Below are 16,427 nucleotides of genomic sequence, written 5' to 3'. Positions count from 1 at the left end.
GCGTGCAAAAAGACATACCCTTATAGTATAGTGACAAGACCGGCTTTCACTTAATTCTTTGACCACTTTATGTAGGTAATTGTTTAATACAATTGTATTAAAAATTTATGAGATTCGATAGATTTTCAACAGATAAGCAATTACAATTCTGTTCTAAAACTTAACTAATTTAATTTTTAACCTTTTGGACGCCAATGACCGATATATCCGCACCACAGTCCAACGCTAAAGACGCATTAATCGGTTACAGACCACAGAGCAACATAGACCTACGTGCATATGCATAAAGTTCAATTTCAGTTTTGACACATCAGTGACGTGGCGTCCGAGTGACTGCTTTTATGTTTGACACGGCGTCGAAAAGGTTAATAAAAGTAACTTATTTATAAAATATTATAAATGCAACGAGCAACATAATTAAAGTAACCCATTAAAAAAAAATGTAAGCAGTGGTACAATCACTTCAAACAATCCAAGTTACATCTCGTAACATATTCTATCATCTCAACTTGCCAAGTCATTGATGGATCAAAATGAAAACAGTTTTTAAATGGTGGTAAATACAAAAACCAATAATGAATACAGCCTTCCAATTTATATTTTACATGTTTTATCATCTCAACATCGACTCAATTTTATAAACCGCCTCAACACTCAAACTTAACCCCTCCATCGCCATAACGCCCTCCAACTCACAATCCGCTCCTTTCAACACGTTGCGCGGCAAATCGTGAAAGATCAAAAACGCGCATAGAATCTTTTTTATATCATCATCCGTGCTAGATATCTTTCTAGTACTAGGTAGACCTAAGTACTTCTTTAGATAGGGTGTTATTTTATGTTCCCAGCTGTCAAATATGTGTGCAACTTTCTGTTTGATGGCCAAGGTGAACTCGCTGGACATGAGCGGTTCGTTTTGGTCTTGGCCGTCTATTTTCATGTCGCTGAGGGCGCGCTTGTTGTGAGCTTCTATTTGGGAGAGGAGGAGTTTCACCTGCCAGATGTGGTAGGTGGAGGGGTCGGATTTCATTGTTTTTATTATCTGAAAGGAAATACGTGGCTTTATTTGGGGCATTATCTACGAGTATGAAAAGGGACTTTATTGTCGATGGCGCTTACGCCGCACAGCGTCGCGCGGCATTGTATTTATATCGGAACTACGTTAATAATGGCGTAAGCGCCATCGATAATAAGGTCCCTTTTCATAGGTAACGTCACATTTTATGATGGTTCAAGCGGATTTAGAGGTATCTTAAAACGATTTCGATCTAATTAGCTATATAAGGGCTTTTCGTGGTACATTGTTAAACCGTTTATTTACTTAATGTTACGATTAATATGGCAACTTACCTTCAAGAATGTGGTCCATATGGGTAACGCGCAGAGTATATCTTTCACAACACACTCGTACGTCACCATACTGAGACTCTGCACGTATTCGCGTTCCTCGCGGCTACAACAAAATTATTCATTTATTTACGATACAAGTGCGAAAAATAGGAAATTTACGAGTGCGGCGAATTTTAAAACACGACCGTAGGGAGATTTTAAATCGAAACGTTTTACAGTACATTTGGCCCTTTAAATTTTCGACGTATTGACGTAATGTGCTTATTATAGCACAGGGTGTCGTAATGGAGCACCAGATGTACTGTTAACATTTCGGGCTTTTACCGGTCGGCATCGGTAAAACATAGGTTTACCGGTAAATCCTAGGTTTCGCCGTACTTCGGGCTTTTACAGTATATAACATATCAACAACTTTTAGGATTCTTGAGTGCGATGAGTGACGCAAACTGAGGTCAAAAATAAATCAATTTGAAAAGTTCGAATGATGTTTCTCGTGTCCATTTAGCTTACACTTATTATTTAGTCTGAAAAATATAAATATTAATAGTTCTCAAACTGTAAACCTACCTGTAAGTCCTACAGATGCACTGCTTAGGCAAAAAGCTTTCGTTCTTCAATCCTTTCCGTTTCTTCTGTATAAGCAGACAGTCTGCACAGATGGACGACGTACTATCTTTGGATGGGTAGTGCTTTACAAAGTTGCGGACCTGGGGACAAAGATTATTAGATTAAGGGACTGAGGATAGCGATAAATTTAATGTTGTTTGAAATTCACGGTAGATGGCATTACGCTATCTTTGGATCGCGCTATCCTTTGACCCATACGGATTTTTAAAGAACGGAATATAATCATTTCTTTAGGGTAATAGTACATAGAGAGTGTCCTTAGTAGCCTTACCATGACTGCCTTTGCCTTAAGGCTTTGTCACACAAGCGCGTTTCCCGGGCAGGGCCTGAGCGGGGCGCGCCGCTTTTACATATAAAACGCTCACGCCCCGCCCGAAAAACGCGCCTGTATGTCGGAATCTTTATCAGTGTCATACTGACATGTTCGCTAACGTCTACGTAGCTTACTTTCTATATACAGGGTGTTTGGTACATCGTTTGCCAAATTAAAACGGCAGATAGGTCGAGTCATTTGCTATCCTGTATTATGTATATCTAGCTCGCACAAATATGCCAGTAAGAAAGAGGAGAAACAACCAGCTTGCTGTTTTATATCGATGCACGGTATACTCTAGTACAGCGGTCGGCAACCTTTTAGCAGCCAAGGGCCACATAGTAGTTAACGAAGATGACGCGGGCCGCACTTTGGTAATATTTATGACTTTATCAGACATTGACGCTTATCAATATTACATACAAATTAGCCAGGAAGCCTCGCGGGCCGCAAGTGAGAGGTACCAGGGCCGCATGCGGCCCGCGGGCCGCTTGTTGCCGATCGCTGCTCTAGTAGATTTATGTTTAAACAATATCATACCTTGTCATCATTGGTGAAGAGTTCAATATTCTCCGGCGTGACGGACCAGATGTTGGTGTTGTCCAGGGTCAGGGTCTGCGCCAGGATGGAGAGGAACCCTTGTGGGTCATCCAGGTAGGAGAGACAACCAGCTCGCTGTTTTATGTCGATGCACCAGGTGTATTCTAGAAGTGTTCTGGAAAAAAAAAAAACGAATTAATTTAACAATTTCAGTGCCAATCGCCCCATTTCCAATACAAAATGAAGACTCATACGTGTTATTGGCAGTGAATGCTATTTCAACTAGCCGCAACGTTTTCCCAGCGGAGGCAGAAGTCCGACCGCCCCGTAGGGCCGAAGGCCGGAGCGTTCGACACATATCGCCTCTACGCGAGGCCTAAAGCCGAGTTACAGGAAATAAGTAAAATAAATAGGTAAATAAATAAATCGTTTATTCAGGCGAAATAAACCCTATTTGTACAGTTTTACTTCTGCCAAACTGCACGACAGTTTCTTGGCAGAGGGAACTCCCTTAAAACAGAGATGGGTAGACTTAGCTAAATGCCAGTTGATTAGTTTGTAATTTTATTGCAGTGCCCTTACAGGGTTGTGTTGAATTATATACAATAATCATAAGATCTTTTTGTGGAGTGGACAAAGGAATGATTAAATGAAATGCCTAATTAATTGTTAACTTTACATCTTATTGCGTAGTGCTGGCTTGCGGACTATTTCTTACTAGAAAAGCAAAACTACGCTCACTTCAACTGCTCCCAATTTCGATCTCGCTGGAATGTTATGGGCCAGTACCTGGGGTCATTGACCCTGACCTCCCCTTATGTGTCTAGTTCAGGCCAGGGATAATGGCGTCTTCGAGATCTATTACCCGGTAACATTTCAACAAGAACTAATTTTGACCATACTCACTTCAATTGGTCCCAATTGCGATCTCGCTGGAATGTTATGGGCCAGTACCGGGGGTCATTCACCCGGACCTCCCTTAGTGTGTCTAGTTCAGGTATGATGCAGGGCGCCTTCATTTCGCGAACGGCGCCTTCAAGATCTATCACCCGGTAATATTTCAGTAATAACTGGCTTTGAATATACTCACTTCAACTGGTCCCAATTTCGATCACGCTGGAAAGTTATAGGCCAGTACCGGGGGTCATTCACCCTGACCTCCCTTAGTGTGTCTAGTTCAGGTATGATGCAGGGCGCCTTCATTTCGCGAACGGCGCCTGTGAGGTCGATCACCTGTGAATATCCAAGTTTTTTCTCAACATAGTTTATCGAACACCCTAAAGCCATGCGCTTTCGTTTAGTTGCGCCTGCCCTGGAACCAAAGTACGACTTTGTCCCAGTAGTAGTCGAGACTGCAGGACCGTGGACTGTGGAGGCTAGGGACTTTGTGAGGGATTTGGATCGGCGGCTGAGGGACAGGGGGTGCGACCCTCGTTCCGGATCGTACCTGGTCCAACAGATCTCATTGGCCATTCAGCGCGGTAACGCTGCCAACGTAATGGGGACATTTGAGCCAGGTACGATTCGGGACGGTTATATGTTAACTTCTTAGATTTTATAATGACGAAGCTTGTTGCGGATATCATGTTTGAGACGAGGCATGTTGCTGATTTGCATTTGTAGCCACCGGACGAAGCATGCGTTGCGGATTTCTTATTGCAAACATACGTAAGTACATTAAGTTTATAATAAAATCCTATTTCCACTTATAAAATGCTCGTAAATATAAATAAATGTGCTTATCTCTGTTGCGCCTTTATATGTAGTACAAAGGCGAACTTATCCCTAAGATCTCTTCCGGACTTAAAATTCGTGGTCACCTCAATTAAGGTGCGTTCAGATCTGGCTAAAATCCTTCAAATAGGGGGTATTACTGAAATGTTCTGTCGATAGAGTGCAGCACTAAGCTAGCTAGTAAACCATAGAGTAACTTACTGTGCCTTAATATGACATTGATGCATCAAGGCGGTTTGTTAACAAGGGCCTACCGGGAAACGCGAAAATCTAAATTTAGTTGTCTGCTTCTTTATCGCTCGAATATGCAAGAGTGATAGAGAGGTTAGACAACGAAATTTCGAATTTCTTGTTTCGCGGTACAACCCCAGATTGTGATGGATTGTGATAGTCGCGCCCTCTGCGCAGAGTTTTGCGTAATATGTCATATCCGAAATATTGTCATAGTGTACATGTGCGTACCTGTATATGTGCGTAGCATAGTTTCCCCGTGCTCAGGTCTCGTGGTAAAATGAGCCGGGGCTCCACGGCCAACACGTAGAGGTGCCTGAACGCCTGCAAGTGATATCTGTAACAAAAGTTTTGATGATAGTAATTTATTAGGGTTTCGTTTATTTCCGGGTTTATTAGGGTTCCGTACCCAAAGGGTAAAACGGGACCCTATTACTAAGACTTCGCTGTCCGTCCGTCCGTCCGTCTGTCACCAGGCTGTATCTCACGAACCGTGATAGCTAGACAGTTGAAATTTTCACAGATGATGTATTTCTGTTGCCGCTATAACAACAAATACTAAAAACAGAATAAAATAAAGATTTAAGTGGGGCTCCCATACAACAAACGTGATTTTTGACCAAAGTTAAGCAACGTCGGGCGGGGTCAGTACTTGGATGGGTGACCGTTTTTTTTGCCGTTTTTTGCATTATGGTACGGAACCCTTCGTGCGCGAGTCCGACTCGCACTTGCCCGGTTTTTAATATGTCACCATATTAAAAACCGGGCCTGTGACACGTGTACCTGTATTTAAAACTCTGATGAAAGAAATATTCTATAGTTAACGCTACACGTTATAGGTAACGTTATTTATAGTCAGTCAGCTATAATTTTTAAGGTTCCGTAGCCAAATGGCAAAAAACGGAACCCTTATGGATTCGTCATGTCTGTCTGTCTGTCTGTCCGTGTATGTCACAGCCACTTTTTTCCGAAACTATAAGAACTATACTGTTGAAACTTGGTAAGTAGATGTATTCTGTGAACCGCATTAAGATTTTCACAGAAAACTAGAAAAAAAAACAATAAATTTTGGGGGTTCCCCATACTTAGAACTGAAACTCAAAACATATTTTTCATCAAACCCATACGTGTGGGGTATCTATGGATAGATCTTCAAAAATGATATTGAGGTTTCTAATATTATTATTTTCTAAACTGAATAGTTTGCGCGAGAGATACTTCCAAAGTGGTAAAATGTGTCTCCCCCCTGTAATTTCTAAAATAAGAGAAAGACAAAACTAAACAAAATATATGATGTACATGCAAACTTCCACCGAAAATTGGTTTGAACGAGATCTAGTAAGAAGTTTTTTTTTAATACGTCATAAATCGTTAACCGCTTATTATGTTACTTGCTGCTACGGAACCCTTCATGGGCGAGTCCGACTCGCACTTGGCCGCTTTTTATTAATTTATTTGAAGATCCAACAGCTATGACATTAAACATAAGCTGAATATAACATTATAAGCGTGCATGAACTGTAGGGGGCAGCACATGATCCTCCTGTTTCTTGGTGCGATGTGTAAATATCAATTTTAAGCTTCCAATGTAACCCTCAAGATGGCAGAACCTACAATGCACAAGAAAATGTACGTGAACTGTAGAGGGCAGCACTTCGCGTGAAGTGTCAATGTACAGTTTATGATTCCGATTCAGGCCACAAGATGGCAGACCCTCCAACTCGCACGGTCCCTATACATTATAGTAGATACAGCAAGCCAATAACAGGAACTCACAATTATATACCGGGTGTGGCCTGTAATATGAGCAAAAAATTAAACTGTAGGCCGTATTCTGCATGCTGACCAACACTTGTTCAGCAAATTTTAAAAATAACTTGTGGTTTGATTTTTAATACACTTTAAAGTTTATTCTAAGACGCAATGTATTGTGAATTTTGTTATGTTTAAGGCGTGACAAGCAACGTCAATCACAATGATATGGCGTGGCGATGGCGTCCATTGAAAATAATATTTATTTTGTATGAAAAATAGGGAGTCTAAATACTTCATATTTTTTTAAAGTTGTTGAACAAAAGTGTCACCGTTTGAGGAGTATAATCTATGTTTTAATTATTTGCTCGTGTTACAGGCCACACCCGGTATATCTAAAGTGTCATTCTATGGAACTTGCTAAGTATGTATGTATGTATGTGTAAGTAGAAAAGTCCCTAGTAAATTCATCATTTTTGACAGTTTCAATATGGCGGTTTGTTTACATAGTTAGCAAGTTCCATAGAATGACACTTTAGATTGTTTCATTATGTGTTTAACTTTAATGGGCTTGGCCGGTCGAAGTATTTAGCAGATGGCGCCAGCATAGCTTTCCTGTCAATCCCTAGAATTGTGTCAAATTTTTGTTTTTTAATGGAATTTTATGCCTGGGATGTCAGCCCTTTAAGACAAATCTCATAGAAAAAGGGGCAAGCTATGATGGCGCCATCTATGTAAACCTTTGACAGTTGCCAATTCCATTGAAGGCATGTTTCTACAAATTTGCAATACCTATTGTCTTCACTGTGGGTGGGGAACTTTGGGAAGAACGCAGCCACGAGCGCGCCAATGCCCTCAGGTGCCGTACTTAACGTGCCCCGGCCTCCCCCCAAGAATAGGAGGCCTATCGTGCAGTGGACCGCCATCTGGAATTATGAGATAATTTAGCTACCGAAAACGTTTACATTTTTGCCGTCGCTTTCTCTGGAAATCCTTAAAAACTCGAGTTCGGGAACCTCGAAAGACTCACCATTGTTAAATATCTCCATAACTAGATCCGCACTCATTCATTATACCTTAAATTCTAATCGTTCCGTAACGAATATTATAGTCGAGTAAATAGTTTTATAATGTTCGTTACCTGTCCGCCGTGCGTGAGCGCCGGCGCGGGGGCGGAGGGCGGCGGCGCGGCGGGCGGCGGCGCGGGCACGCGCGCGCGCAGGCGCCGGCAGTAGCGCAGCACCGCGATGTCACCGCGACCCGCCATTATCTGAAAAAAAAAGGAAAAATCTGGCAAATCACTTTTGTTAGTAGAATCGCCATCTCTCAGAAAATTAAGTCATTAATTTGAACGAGGTACCATTCTCGCGAACAAGACACAGACGCAGACAAGCTTCTAATGTAGACCGTCCGGCCAACCGGGCCAACTTCGCTATACTTTTCCCCCGGACCGCGAGAACAAGCCTGGTAGTGAAATGTGACGTCTCTCGCGATCCAGCTACTAACCCCTGGCTTTATATACCAGCACGGTTCCATTTTTATCGCTTGTCGCTATGCCCGTCCCTTTCGCACTTACATACTCGTTAGAACGTGACAGGCATGATGACAAGCGATAAAAAAATGGAACCGTGGTGCGCCCGCAGGTACAGTTAAATTGATATTTTATATTACTACTTGCACATTGACAATTTGCCGTGCCGATTTCGAATCATACCCGTTCCAACGCCAGTCATTTAGGAAAAATCTTAATAGCGCGAGGTAGACATGAACGTCGAAGGGTGAAGCGCCATCTATCGGTAAATTAACTTACCATTCCCGCGGACAGAAGACACACGCACAGACATGCTTCCAACGTGGACCGTCCAGCCAACTCCGCTATACTCTTCCCCCGGACCGTAAGGAGAAGTCTGGTGTAATGTAATGTGGCGTCTCTGGCGTCCTCGTCACCGGATCCGGCGAACCGGAGGCCTAGCGCGAAGCACGCTCCGGCGACGATGTTGCAGTATGCTTGGCTGAACACAAAATGTTGGGTGAATCAACTTTTTCTTGTCACTAGTTGCCATGGTTACGGTCTCCTGAGTCACTCTTAAAATACTAGTTATTTCGCATTTAAACGAACCAAACTTGAATTTTTTGATAGGCCTCTCATGTGACATCTACTAAGCACGTTTGTAGAACATGGTACAGCAGCTCTTCTAAGAAACTATGCTACTATTGTCTCCTGGCTGATGGGACAGAATAACAACAAGAAATAGTTGATCGACCCTATTACAGATGTAGTGCATAATTGGTTTCCATTGTATTTTCTCGGAAACGATTTATTGTAAGATTTGTAAGGTGGCTAGTTATTGAAGGTTGGCCACTTGTTGAATGCTTATTACTAAAATGAATTCTGTTTATAAATGAATAGAATTCATTTTTAGTATAGGGTGGCCAGTTATTGGCCGGTAGCCAGTACATAATTGACGATTTACCCAACTTCCTTCTAATTAACCTCCTGAGACTGAATGTACATTACAATGTACATATTCGTGCAACCTAACTAATTTGAACCTTTCATGATCCATATAAAATAGCATTTATTTTGTTTCATTGCTTTTTAAAACAAATTAAATTCATTCTAATTTACTTATTAAATAAGGTTCAAATTAAAAATTCGAAAACTTTATATGGTGGGTCTTATGAGGTTCAGATTACTTACTTCATAGCTTCATAATCAATGTTTTATGAGGTTAAGATTACTTACTTCATAGCTTCATAATCAATGTTTTATGAGGTTAAGATTACTTACTTCATAGCTTCATAATCAATGTTTTATGAGGTTAAGATTACTTACTTCATAGCTTCATAATCAATGTTTTATGAGGTTAAGATTACTTACTTCATAGCTTCATAATCAATGTTTTATGAGGTTAAGATTACTTACTTCATAGCTTCATAATCAATGTTTTATGAGGTTAAGATTACTTACTTCATAGCTTCATAATCAATGTTTTATGAGGTTAAGATTACTTAGTTCATAGCTTCATAATCAATGTTTTATGAGGTTAAGATTACTTACTTCATAATCAATGTTTTATGAGGTTAAGATTACTTACTTCATAATCAATGTTTTATGAGGTTAAGATTACTTACTTCATAGCTTCATAATCAATGTTTTATGAGGTTACTTACTTCATAGCTTCATAATCAATGTTTTATGAGGTTAATATTACTTACTTCATAGCTTCATAATCAATGTTTTCATCGGTGGGTTTAACGAAGCAGTATGGTCTGATGGTAGAAGGCACCTGGTTCTCGATCCACTCTTCGCTGGCTTCTATGCTGTCCCACATTATTAGGCCTGGCAACAAAAAAAAATCAGTATGTATGGTTATATATTAGGGTAATTCGCCAGTAACTGGCCACCCCAAACCAAAAATTAATTATATTCACCTATAAATAGAATTCATTTTAGTATAAGGTGGCCAGTTATTGAAAGCTGGCATGGGTTTATAGGTGAATAGAATTTTATATACCAGCATGAACAGGTCAGAGGTCCAATAAGGGTTAGGGTTTCTTCCATTAGAGATCTCGGAGTAATATTGGATAGTGAATTGTCGTTCCGTTGTCACTATGAACATATGGTGTTGAAATGCAATCGTATGCTTGGTTTTATCAAGCGAACTGCAAAACCTTTCAAAGTGTCAAACAGCCTAATTGTTCTATACTCCGCATTAGTTCGAACTACGCTCGAATACTGCTCGTCGGTTTGGCACCCAATTTATAAAACACACTCTGATAGATTGGAATCAATACAGGCAAAGTTTTTACGATATCTTTCCGCTAAAAATAAAACACGTCGTGCGCTTCCCGAATATACAGATAGACTGTCAGCATATAATTTACAATCACTATCGTCCCGACGCGATGTTGTTGATCTGGTTACACTCCATAAAATTGTGCATGGTGGTCTCGACAGTAACCTCATGGATTATGTCTCCATTAGAGCCTACAATAAGAGAACGCGGAATCGAGAATTGTTTGCCTTGCCTATGGTTCCTAATAACAATGTATCCAATAATGCGCCTATCTTTAGAATGTGTCGTTTATATAATAACTTGGATATTGATTTAGATATTTTGAACATGTCTTTACCTATAATATTTTAAACTTTCGCGTTTTGAATACATATTAACTCACATTATAGACGGGTCTAACGCGAATTATATTCAACATACAAACAATAATTAACATTATGTGTGGTGGGTGGTTTGAAAATGTGATGTCTACCCCAAACTTTTCCATACACTTTTCGTCGGGTAGATGCACAAATCTCTGTTTTGACATTTTGCTGGGACAATCAGTCAGCCGCGACCACGACCAGTGAAACCTGTGTCGAAACGTCGGTAAATAAAGGTAATTGAATATAATTCGCGTTAGACCCGTCTATAATGTGAGTTAATATGTCTTTACCTAAGTTCAAAAATGTTTTGTTGTCCCAAAATTGTAAGTAAATACTTATTATCTTATCGTGCTATAACTATTTATTGTACTATATTCTTTTATTATCCTTAATAACAGAAGATTTTTTAGTCAAAATTGGTATTTAGCTTAATAATTATTATTCCATGATAATGTTGTGTACAATTATAATCGTAATGTAAGTAATGTATAAGTTGCTTATGTAAGAAATATTTTATAATGTTGTTTGCCTGCATTATGTTATTGTACCTATTAAAATAAAATAAAATAAAATAAAAATAAATACGCAGTGCTGTTCACAAATAAGTCGAAATCAATAAACACCTTCTTCTTATAGATATTTTACACATCGTTAGCGCCATCTAGCGGACAATCGAGTCAGCATACCTCTAGCAATAATCCTCAGCATGAGCAGATCAGGGCGTACGAAGTCCAGCAGGTAGGCCGTGGTGGGCGGCGCCAGCCAGCCGGCGATGGCCTCTTGACAATCACTCTCACTACTTAAAGATTCCACGTCGACACATCGTTAGCGCGATATAGGAATCACGTCGCCCTAAACAGCGCCATCTAGCATACAATTGAGTCAACATACCTCTAGCAATAATCCTCAGCATGAGCAGGTCAGGGCGTACAAAGTCCAGCAGGTAGGCCGTGGTGGGCGGCGCCAGCCAGCCGGCGACGGCCTCTTGACAATCACTCTCACTACTTAAAGATTCCACGTCGACACATCGTTAGCGCGATATAGGAATCACGTCGCCCTAAACAGCGCCATCTAGCATACAATTGAGTCAACATACCTCTAGCAATAATCCTCAGCATGAGCAGGTCAGGGCGTACGAAGTCCAGCAGGTATGCGGTGGTGGGCGGCGCCAGCCAGCCGGCGATGGCCTCGTTGTTGGAGCGCAGGTAGATGAGGCCGAGCGCTAGAGTGGCGCCGGGTGACGTCACGTCCAGGTTCACGCCCGAACCGGAGCGGATGGACGAGCTTTGTTTGAATTTGTCGCGTTGGGAACCTAAAAAAAAGATATAGTAACGAGAACCCCCCATCTCACCCATTTCTGACACTATGTTATTTAGCAAAAAATAATTCTTATGATGAAGCCTTTCGATCGGTATGATAAAGCTACAGGGTTATTTTATTTCTCGTGTAGCTGGTTCGATTCCCGGTCCAACTATGTAAATATTTAAAAATCTATGTATGCAGTTTAAATTATTTTTTTAAATTACAATGTCTTCTTTCAGTAAAATGTTCCATCTACAATATTCAAGGTACTTTCCCTCCATGTGGCATAGCCGTGGGACGCCCTGTATATAAGCATAAAGTGTGCTTATTAGATGTGTAATCTATAGCAAACATGCGCGGTGAATTCGCTATAATAGACACCAAACGATCTTTCCGATAGGGTAATAAACCGAGCTGTCAACAAGGATAATAAATAATAATAATAAATATTAAAGGACATTTTTACACAAATTGACTAAGCCCCACGGTAAGCTCAAGAAGGCGTTGTGGGTACTCAGACAACGATATATGTAATATATAAATACTTAGAAAACAACCATGACTCAGGAACAAATATCTGTATCATCATACAAATAAATGCCCTTACCTGGATTCGAACCCGGAACCATCGGCTTCATAGGCAGGGTCACTACCCACTAGGCCAGACCGGTCGTCAGGATGGACTTTAGGATGCGGCTAAAGTCGATATTGCTTATCGATGAATTACGCTTGCTCGATGAAACAGTATTATACATCTGCATTTATTATAGTACCGATGGCTTCATTAATATAATAATAAACAATAATTCACTTGTTAATTTACTTTATCTACACAGGCAGGCGGCGTGTCAAGCTCGAGCAATAGTTATTTGTTTTACAAGGGGGCAAAGTTGTTGTTTAACCGGAACGACCCTTTGGCGTCTACAATAGATTTGGAAGCACCTTCACTGCGTCAATAATTTCTTCATTATAATCAATGTTTGAGTTTTTCACATTGTTTTACATACCTGGCTTGCTAACCCTCTCGCCGCCGAGCATGTATGTCCTCAGGGCCGTAGCGTGCTGTGGTTGCGCGTCTTTGCCTGCGCGTACGCAGACTAGCCCCAGGGCTAGACCGGCGGCGAGAGCGTAACCTTCGCGTTCGGCGCAGGATTCCGGTTCAGGGCCCGGTGGTTTGCCTGCCAATGATTCATTTGAATTAATTAATGATTGTGGGCAGGATAAATTAAGTTGGTACAATTATAATGATGTAGCCCACCATATTCAAGTTGAACCTTATCCAGTGCCCTGTTTATCAAAAGCTTGTAACTTGTAATACAAGTGGAAGTCCCTTTCTAGTGTCCGACCGAAACATGTTTTCTTGCCGAAACCGAAACCGAAACCGAATGTTCGGCTTTGGCTCTAGTTTCGGCCGAAACCGAAACCGAAACCGAAACTTTTGTAGACTTGTTAAAATCGTTGAAGAAATGTCATAAAACCCCTTTTATACACATATTATAGGGCTGTCAACACCCAATATCCTTGAAATTGATGTTACTTAAGCAGTTTTTTAAGAAAATTACTAGAGTTAAACCAAGATAATTCTGCAACGATTTTGATAACACACGCTGTGCAAGTGTTATTTTAAACGTCAAAACTTCTATGAAATTATGACGTATAAATAACATTTGCACTAGTTGCACTGCGTATGCTATCAAAATCATTGCAGAATTTTCTTGGTCTAACTCTATTCATTCACCAGTCAAGTTATTAACATACAGTAGATACAGGGTCAACCAAAAAACCAACCAAAAACGCAAGCGCGAAATTTTTTGTTGACAATATCGCAAGGCCGGGTACCAATCTTCACCTGGGCCTAAAAGTCTGAAGTGCCCCAGTGAGGCGAACTTTCATGCGAAGTCAAAGCCGTGCTTCAGGCTTCAGGACTACTCGTAGTAGTTGAGCACAGACTCCAACCAATGTCCATTGTATTAAAAAGCGAGACCGCAGGCCGAGCATGGCGCAGCGAGGCCAAAGGCTAAGCTGAAGTAGAGGACATGTGGAACATAAACCAATAGTAAATTGAGGTAAAATCACTAGTGTCCGACCGAAGGTTCGGTTTCGGTTTCGGCCAGTTTCGGCCAAAAAATCATGTTTCGGCTGTAGTTTCGGTTTCGGCCAAAAAACGGCCGAACCTTTCGGCCGGACCGAAACTTACGAAATGGTACTTCGGAATAAGACCAAAAGTTGGGGAATAAGTAGGACAACAATATTAATACCTATGACATATTATACTGATTCATGTATAGGTACAAAAATTAATTGCTTTATTATAAAACACAATTCCACTAATGAGGGCGCCACTGGACGCTCGACGCAGTCTTAAGAGATTGTCAATACCTATAACACGCACACTGTCTAATTGTTTCGGAGTGAATGAGTGATTTTACCTCAATTTACTATTGGTTTATGTTCCACATGTCCTCTACTTCAGCTTAGCCTTTGGCCTCGCTGCGCCATGCTCGGCCTGCGGTCTCGCTTTTTAATACAATGGACATTGGTTGGAGTCTGTGCTCAACTACTACGAGTAGTCCTGAAGCCTGAAGCACGGCTTTGACTTCGCATGAAAGTTCGCCTCACTGGGGCACTTCAGACTTTTAGGCCCAGGTGAAGATTGGTACCCGGCCTTGCGATATTGTCAACAAAAAATTTCGCGCTTGCGTTTTTGGTTGGTTTTTTGGTTGACCCTGTATCTACTGTATGTTAATAACTTGACTGGTGAATGAATAGAGTTAGACCAAGAAAATTCTGCAATGATTTTGATAGCATACGCAGTGCAACTAGTGCAAATGTTATTTATACGTCATAATTTCATAGAAGTTTTGACGTTTAAAATAACACTTGCACAGCGTGTGTTATCAAAATCGTTGCAGAATTATCTTGGTTTAACTCTAGTAATTTTCTTAAAAAACTGCTTAAGTAACATCAATTTCAAGGATATTGGGTGTTGACAGCCCTATAATATGTGTATAAAAGGGGTTTTATGACATTTCTTCAACGATTTTAACAAGTCTACAAAAGTTTCGGTTTCGGTTTCGGTTTCGGCCGAAACTAGAGCCAAAGCCGAACATTCGGTTTCGGTTTCGGTTTCGGCAAGAAAACATGTTTCGGTCGGACACTAAAAATCACTCATTCACTCCGAAACAATTAGACAGTGTGCGTGTTATAGGTATTGACAATCTCTTAAGACTGCGTCGAGCGTCCAGTGGCGCCCTCATTAGTGGAATTGTGTTTTATAATAAAGCAATTAATTTTTGTACCTATACATGAATCAGTATAATATGTCATAGGTATTAATATTGTTGTCCTACTTATTCCCCAACTTTTGGTCTTATTCCGAAGTACCATTTCGTAAGTTTCGGTCCGGCCGAAAGGTTCGGCCGTTTTTTGGCCGAAACCGAAACTACAGCCAAAACATGATTTTTTGGCCGAAACTGGCCGAAACCGAAACCGAAACCGAACCTTCGGTCGGACACTATCCCTTTCTAACAAAAGCTGACAAAAAGGGACTTCCACTTGTACTACAAGCTTTTGATAAACAGGGCACAGGCCGCACCAAACTATACAAGGTTTTCCAAAAAAAAAACAAATAGAATCCAATTGAACCAGCTTTGATGATTAATTTGAAGACAAGTTTTCCTGAAAGAGCAATCCAATTTCAACCTTAAATCGGAATGCTAAAGTTCAAATTGGCCACAAAATATTCGCTCGCGACCCATAGTTTGGGAAATGCTGCATTATACAATTTAATTCTCGGCGCTTAAGAAGTCAGCCATTCTGTTCGTAAAATCTTCATGGTAATCCCACGAAATATAAATAAATAATGTTTTATGTGGACGAATATGAATCTTATTTAGTGAAGAATACGTACCAATTTCCATTAACAGCACTTGTGCCAAATGAGCATGTTGGGTCCCTTGGTACACAAGACCCAATCCCAGTAATGCAGATACTAATATTCCGTGTTGTATGTCTAATTCCACGTGTTTAAGTAATAAGTACCTTATTTAGTGAAGAATACGTACCAATTTCCATTAACAGCACTTGTGCCAAATGAGCATGTTGGGTCCCTTGGTACACAAGACCCAATCCCAGTAATGCCGATACTAATATTCCGTGTTGTATGTCTAATTCCACGTGTTGAAGTAATAAGTTCCCTATTTAATGAAGAATACGTACCAATTTCCATTAACAGCACTTGTGCCAAATGAGCATGTTGGGTTCCTTGGTACACAAGACCCAATCCCAATAATGCCGATACTAATATTCCGTGTTGTATGTCCAATTCCACGTGCGTTGGAGGTAATAAGGCCTCAAGATGGATACTCATCATCTTTGTGGCTTGAAGGTCCATGGTACCTGAGGACGAAAAAT

At 40.7% G+C, this 16,427-nt stretch overlaps 1 protein-coding gene and 1 long non-coding RNA gene across 2 annotated transcripts in view; both read right to left on the bottom strand.

Moving 5' to 3' along the window:
- Positions 1-578: 578 nt before the first annotated feature.
- LOC134671507 (anaphase-promoting complex subunit 1) overlaps positions 579-16,427 on the bottom strand; it is a 36,527-nt gene continuing 20,678 nt past the window's right edge. The window contains exons 14-26 of the mRNA XM_063529373.1: positions 16,233-16,412; positions 13,022-13,192; positions 11,809-12,024; positions 9,767-9,890; positions 8,358-8,559; positions 7,689-7,817; positions 7,340-7,473; positions 5,027-5,132; positions 3,921-4,063; positions 2,831-3,005; positions 1,918-2,057; positions 1,351-1,453; positions 579-1,042 (exon numbers count right to left, since the gene is read on the bottom strand). Of these exons, the coding sequence (XP_063385443.1) occupies positions 614-1,042; positions 1,351-1,453; positions 1,918-2,057; positions 2,831-3,005; positions 3,921-4,063; positions 5,027-5,132; positions 7,340-7,473; positions 7,689-7,817; positions 8,358-8,559; positions 9,767-9,890; positions 11,809-12,024; positions 13,022-13,192; positions 16,233-16,412 (2,252 nt within the window). The 3' untranslated portion in view covers positions 579-613. The remainder of the gene's footprint in view (positions 1,043-1,350; positions 1,454-1,917; positions 2,058-2,830; positions 3,006-3,920; positions 4,064-5,026; positions 5,133-7,339; positions 7,474-7,688; positions 7,818-8,357; positions 8,560-9,766; positions 9,891-11,808; positions 12,025-13,021; positions 13,193-16,232; positions 16,413-16,427) is intronic.
- Positions 10,494-11,238, bottom strand: LOC134671518 (uncharacterized). Its single transcript, XR_010099226.1, has 2 exons — positions 11,003-11,238; positions 10,494-10,684 (listed from the first exon to the last, which is right to left on the bottom strand). It is a non-coding gene; the product is annotated as an uncharacterized LOC134671518 (long non-coding RNA).

The sequence above is a fragment of the Cydia fagiglandana genome, chromosome 15 (genome assembly GCF_963556715.1).
Source record: "Cydia fagiglandana chromosome 15, ilCydFagi1.1, whole genome shotgun sequence".
Lineage (NCBI taxonomy): Eukaryota > Metazoa > Arthropoda > Insecta > Lepidoptera > Tortricidae > Cydia > Cydia fagiglandana.
This window is presented reverse-complemented; position numbering and strand designations above follow the sequence as displayed.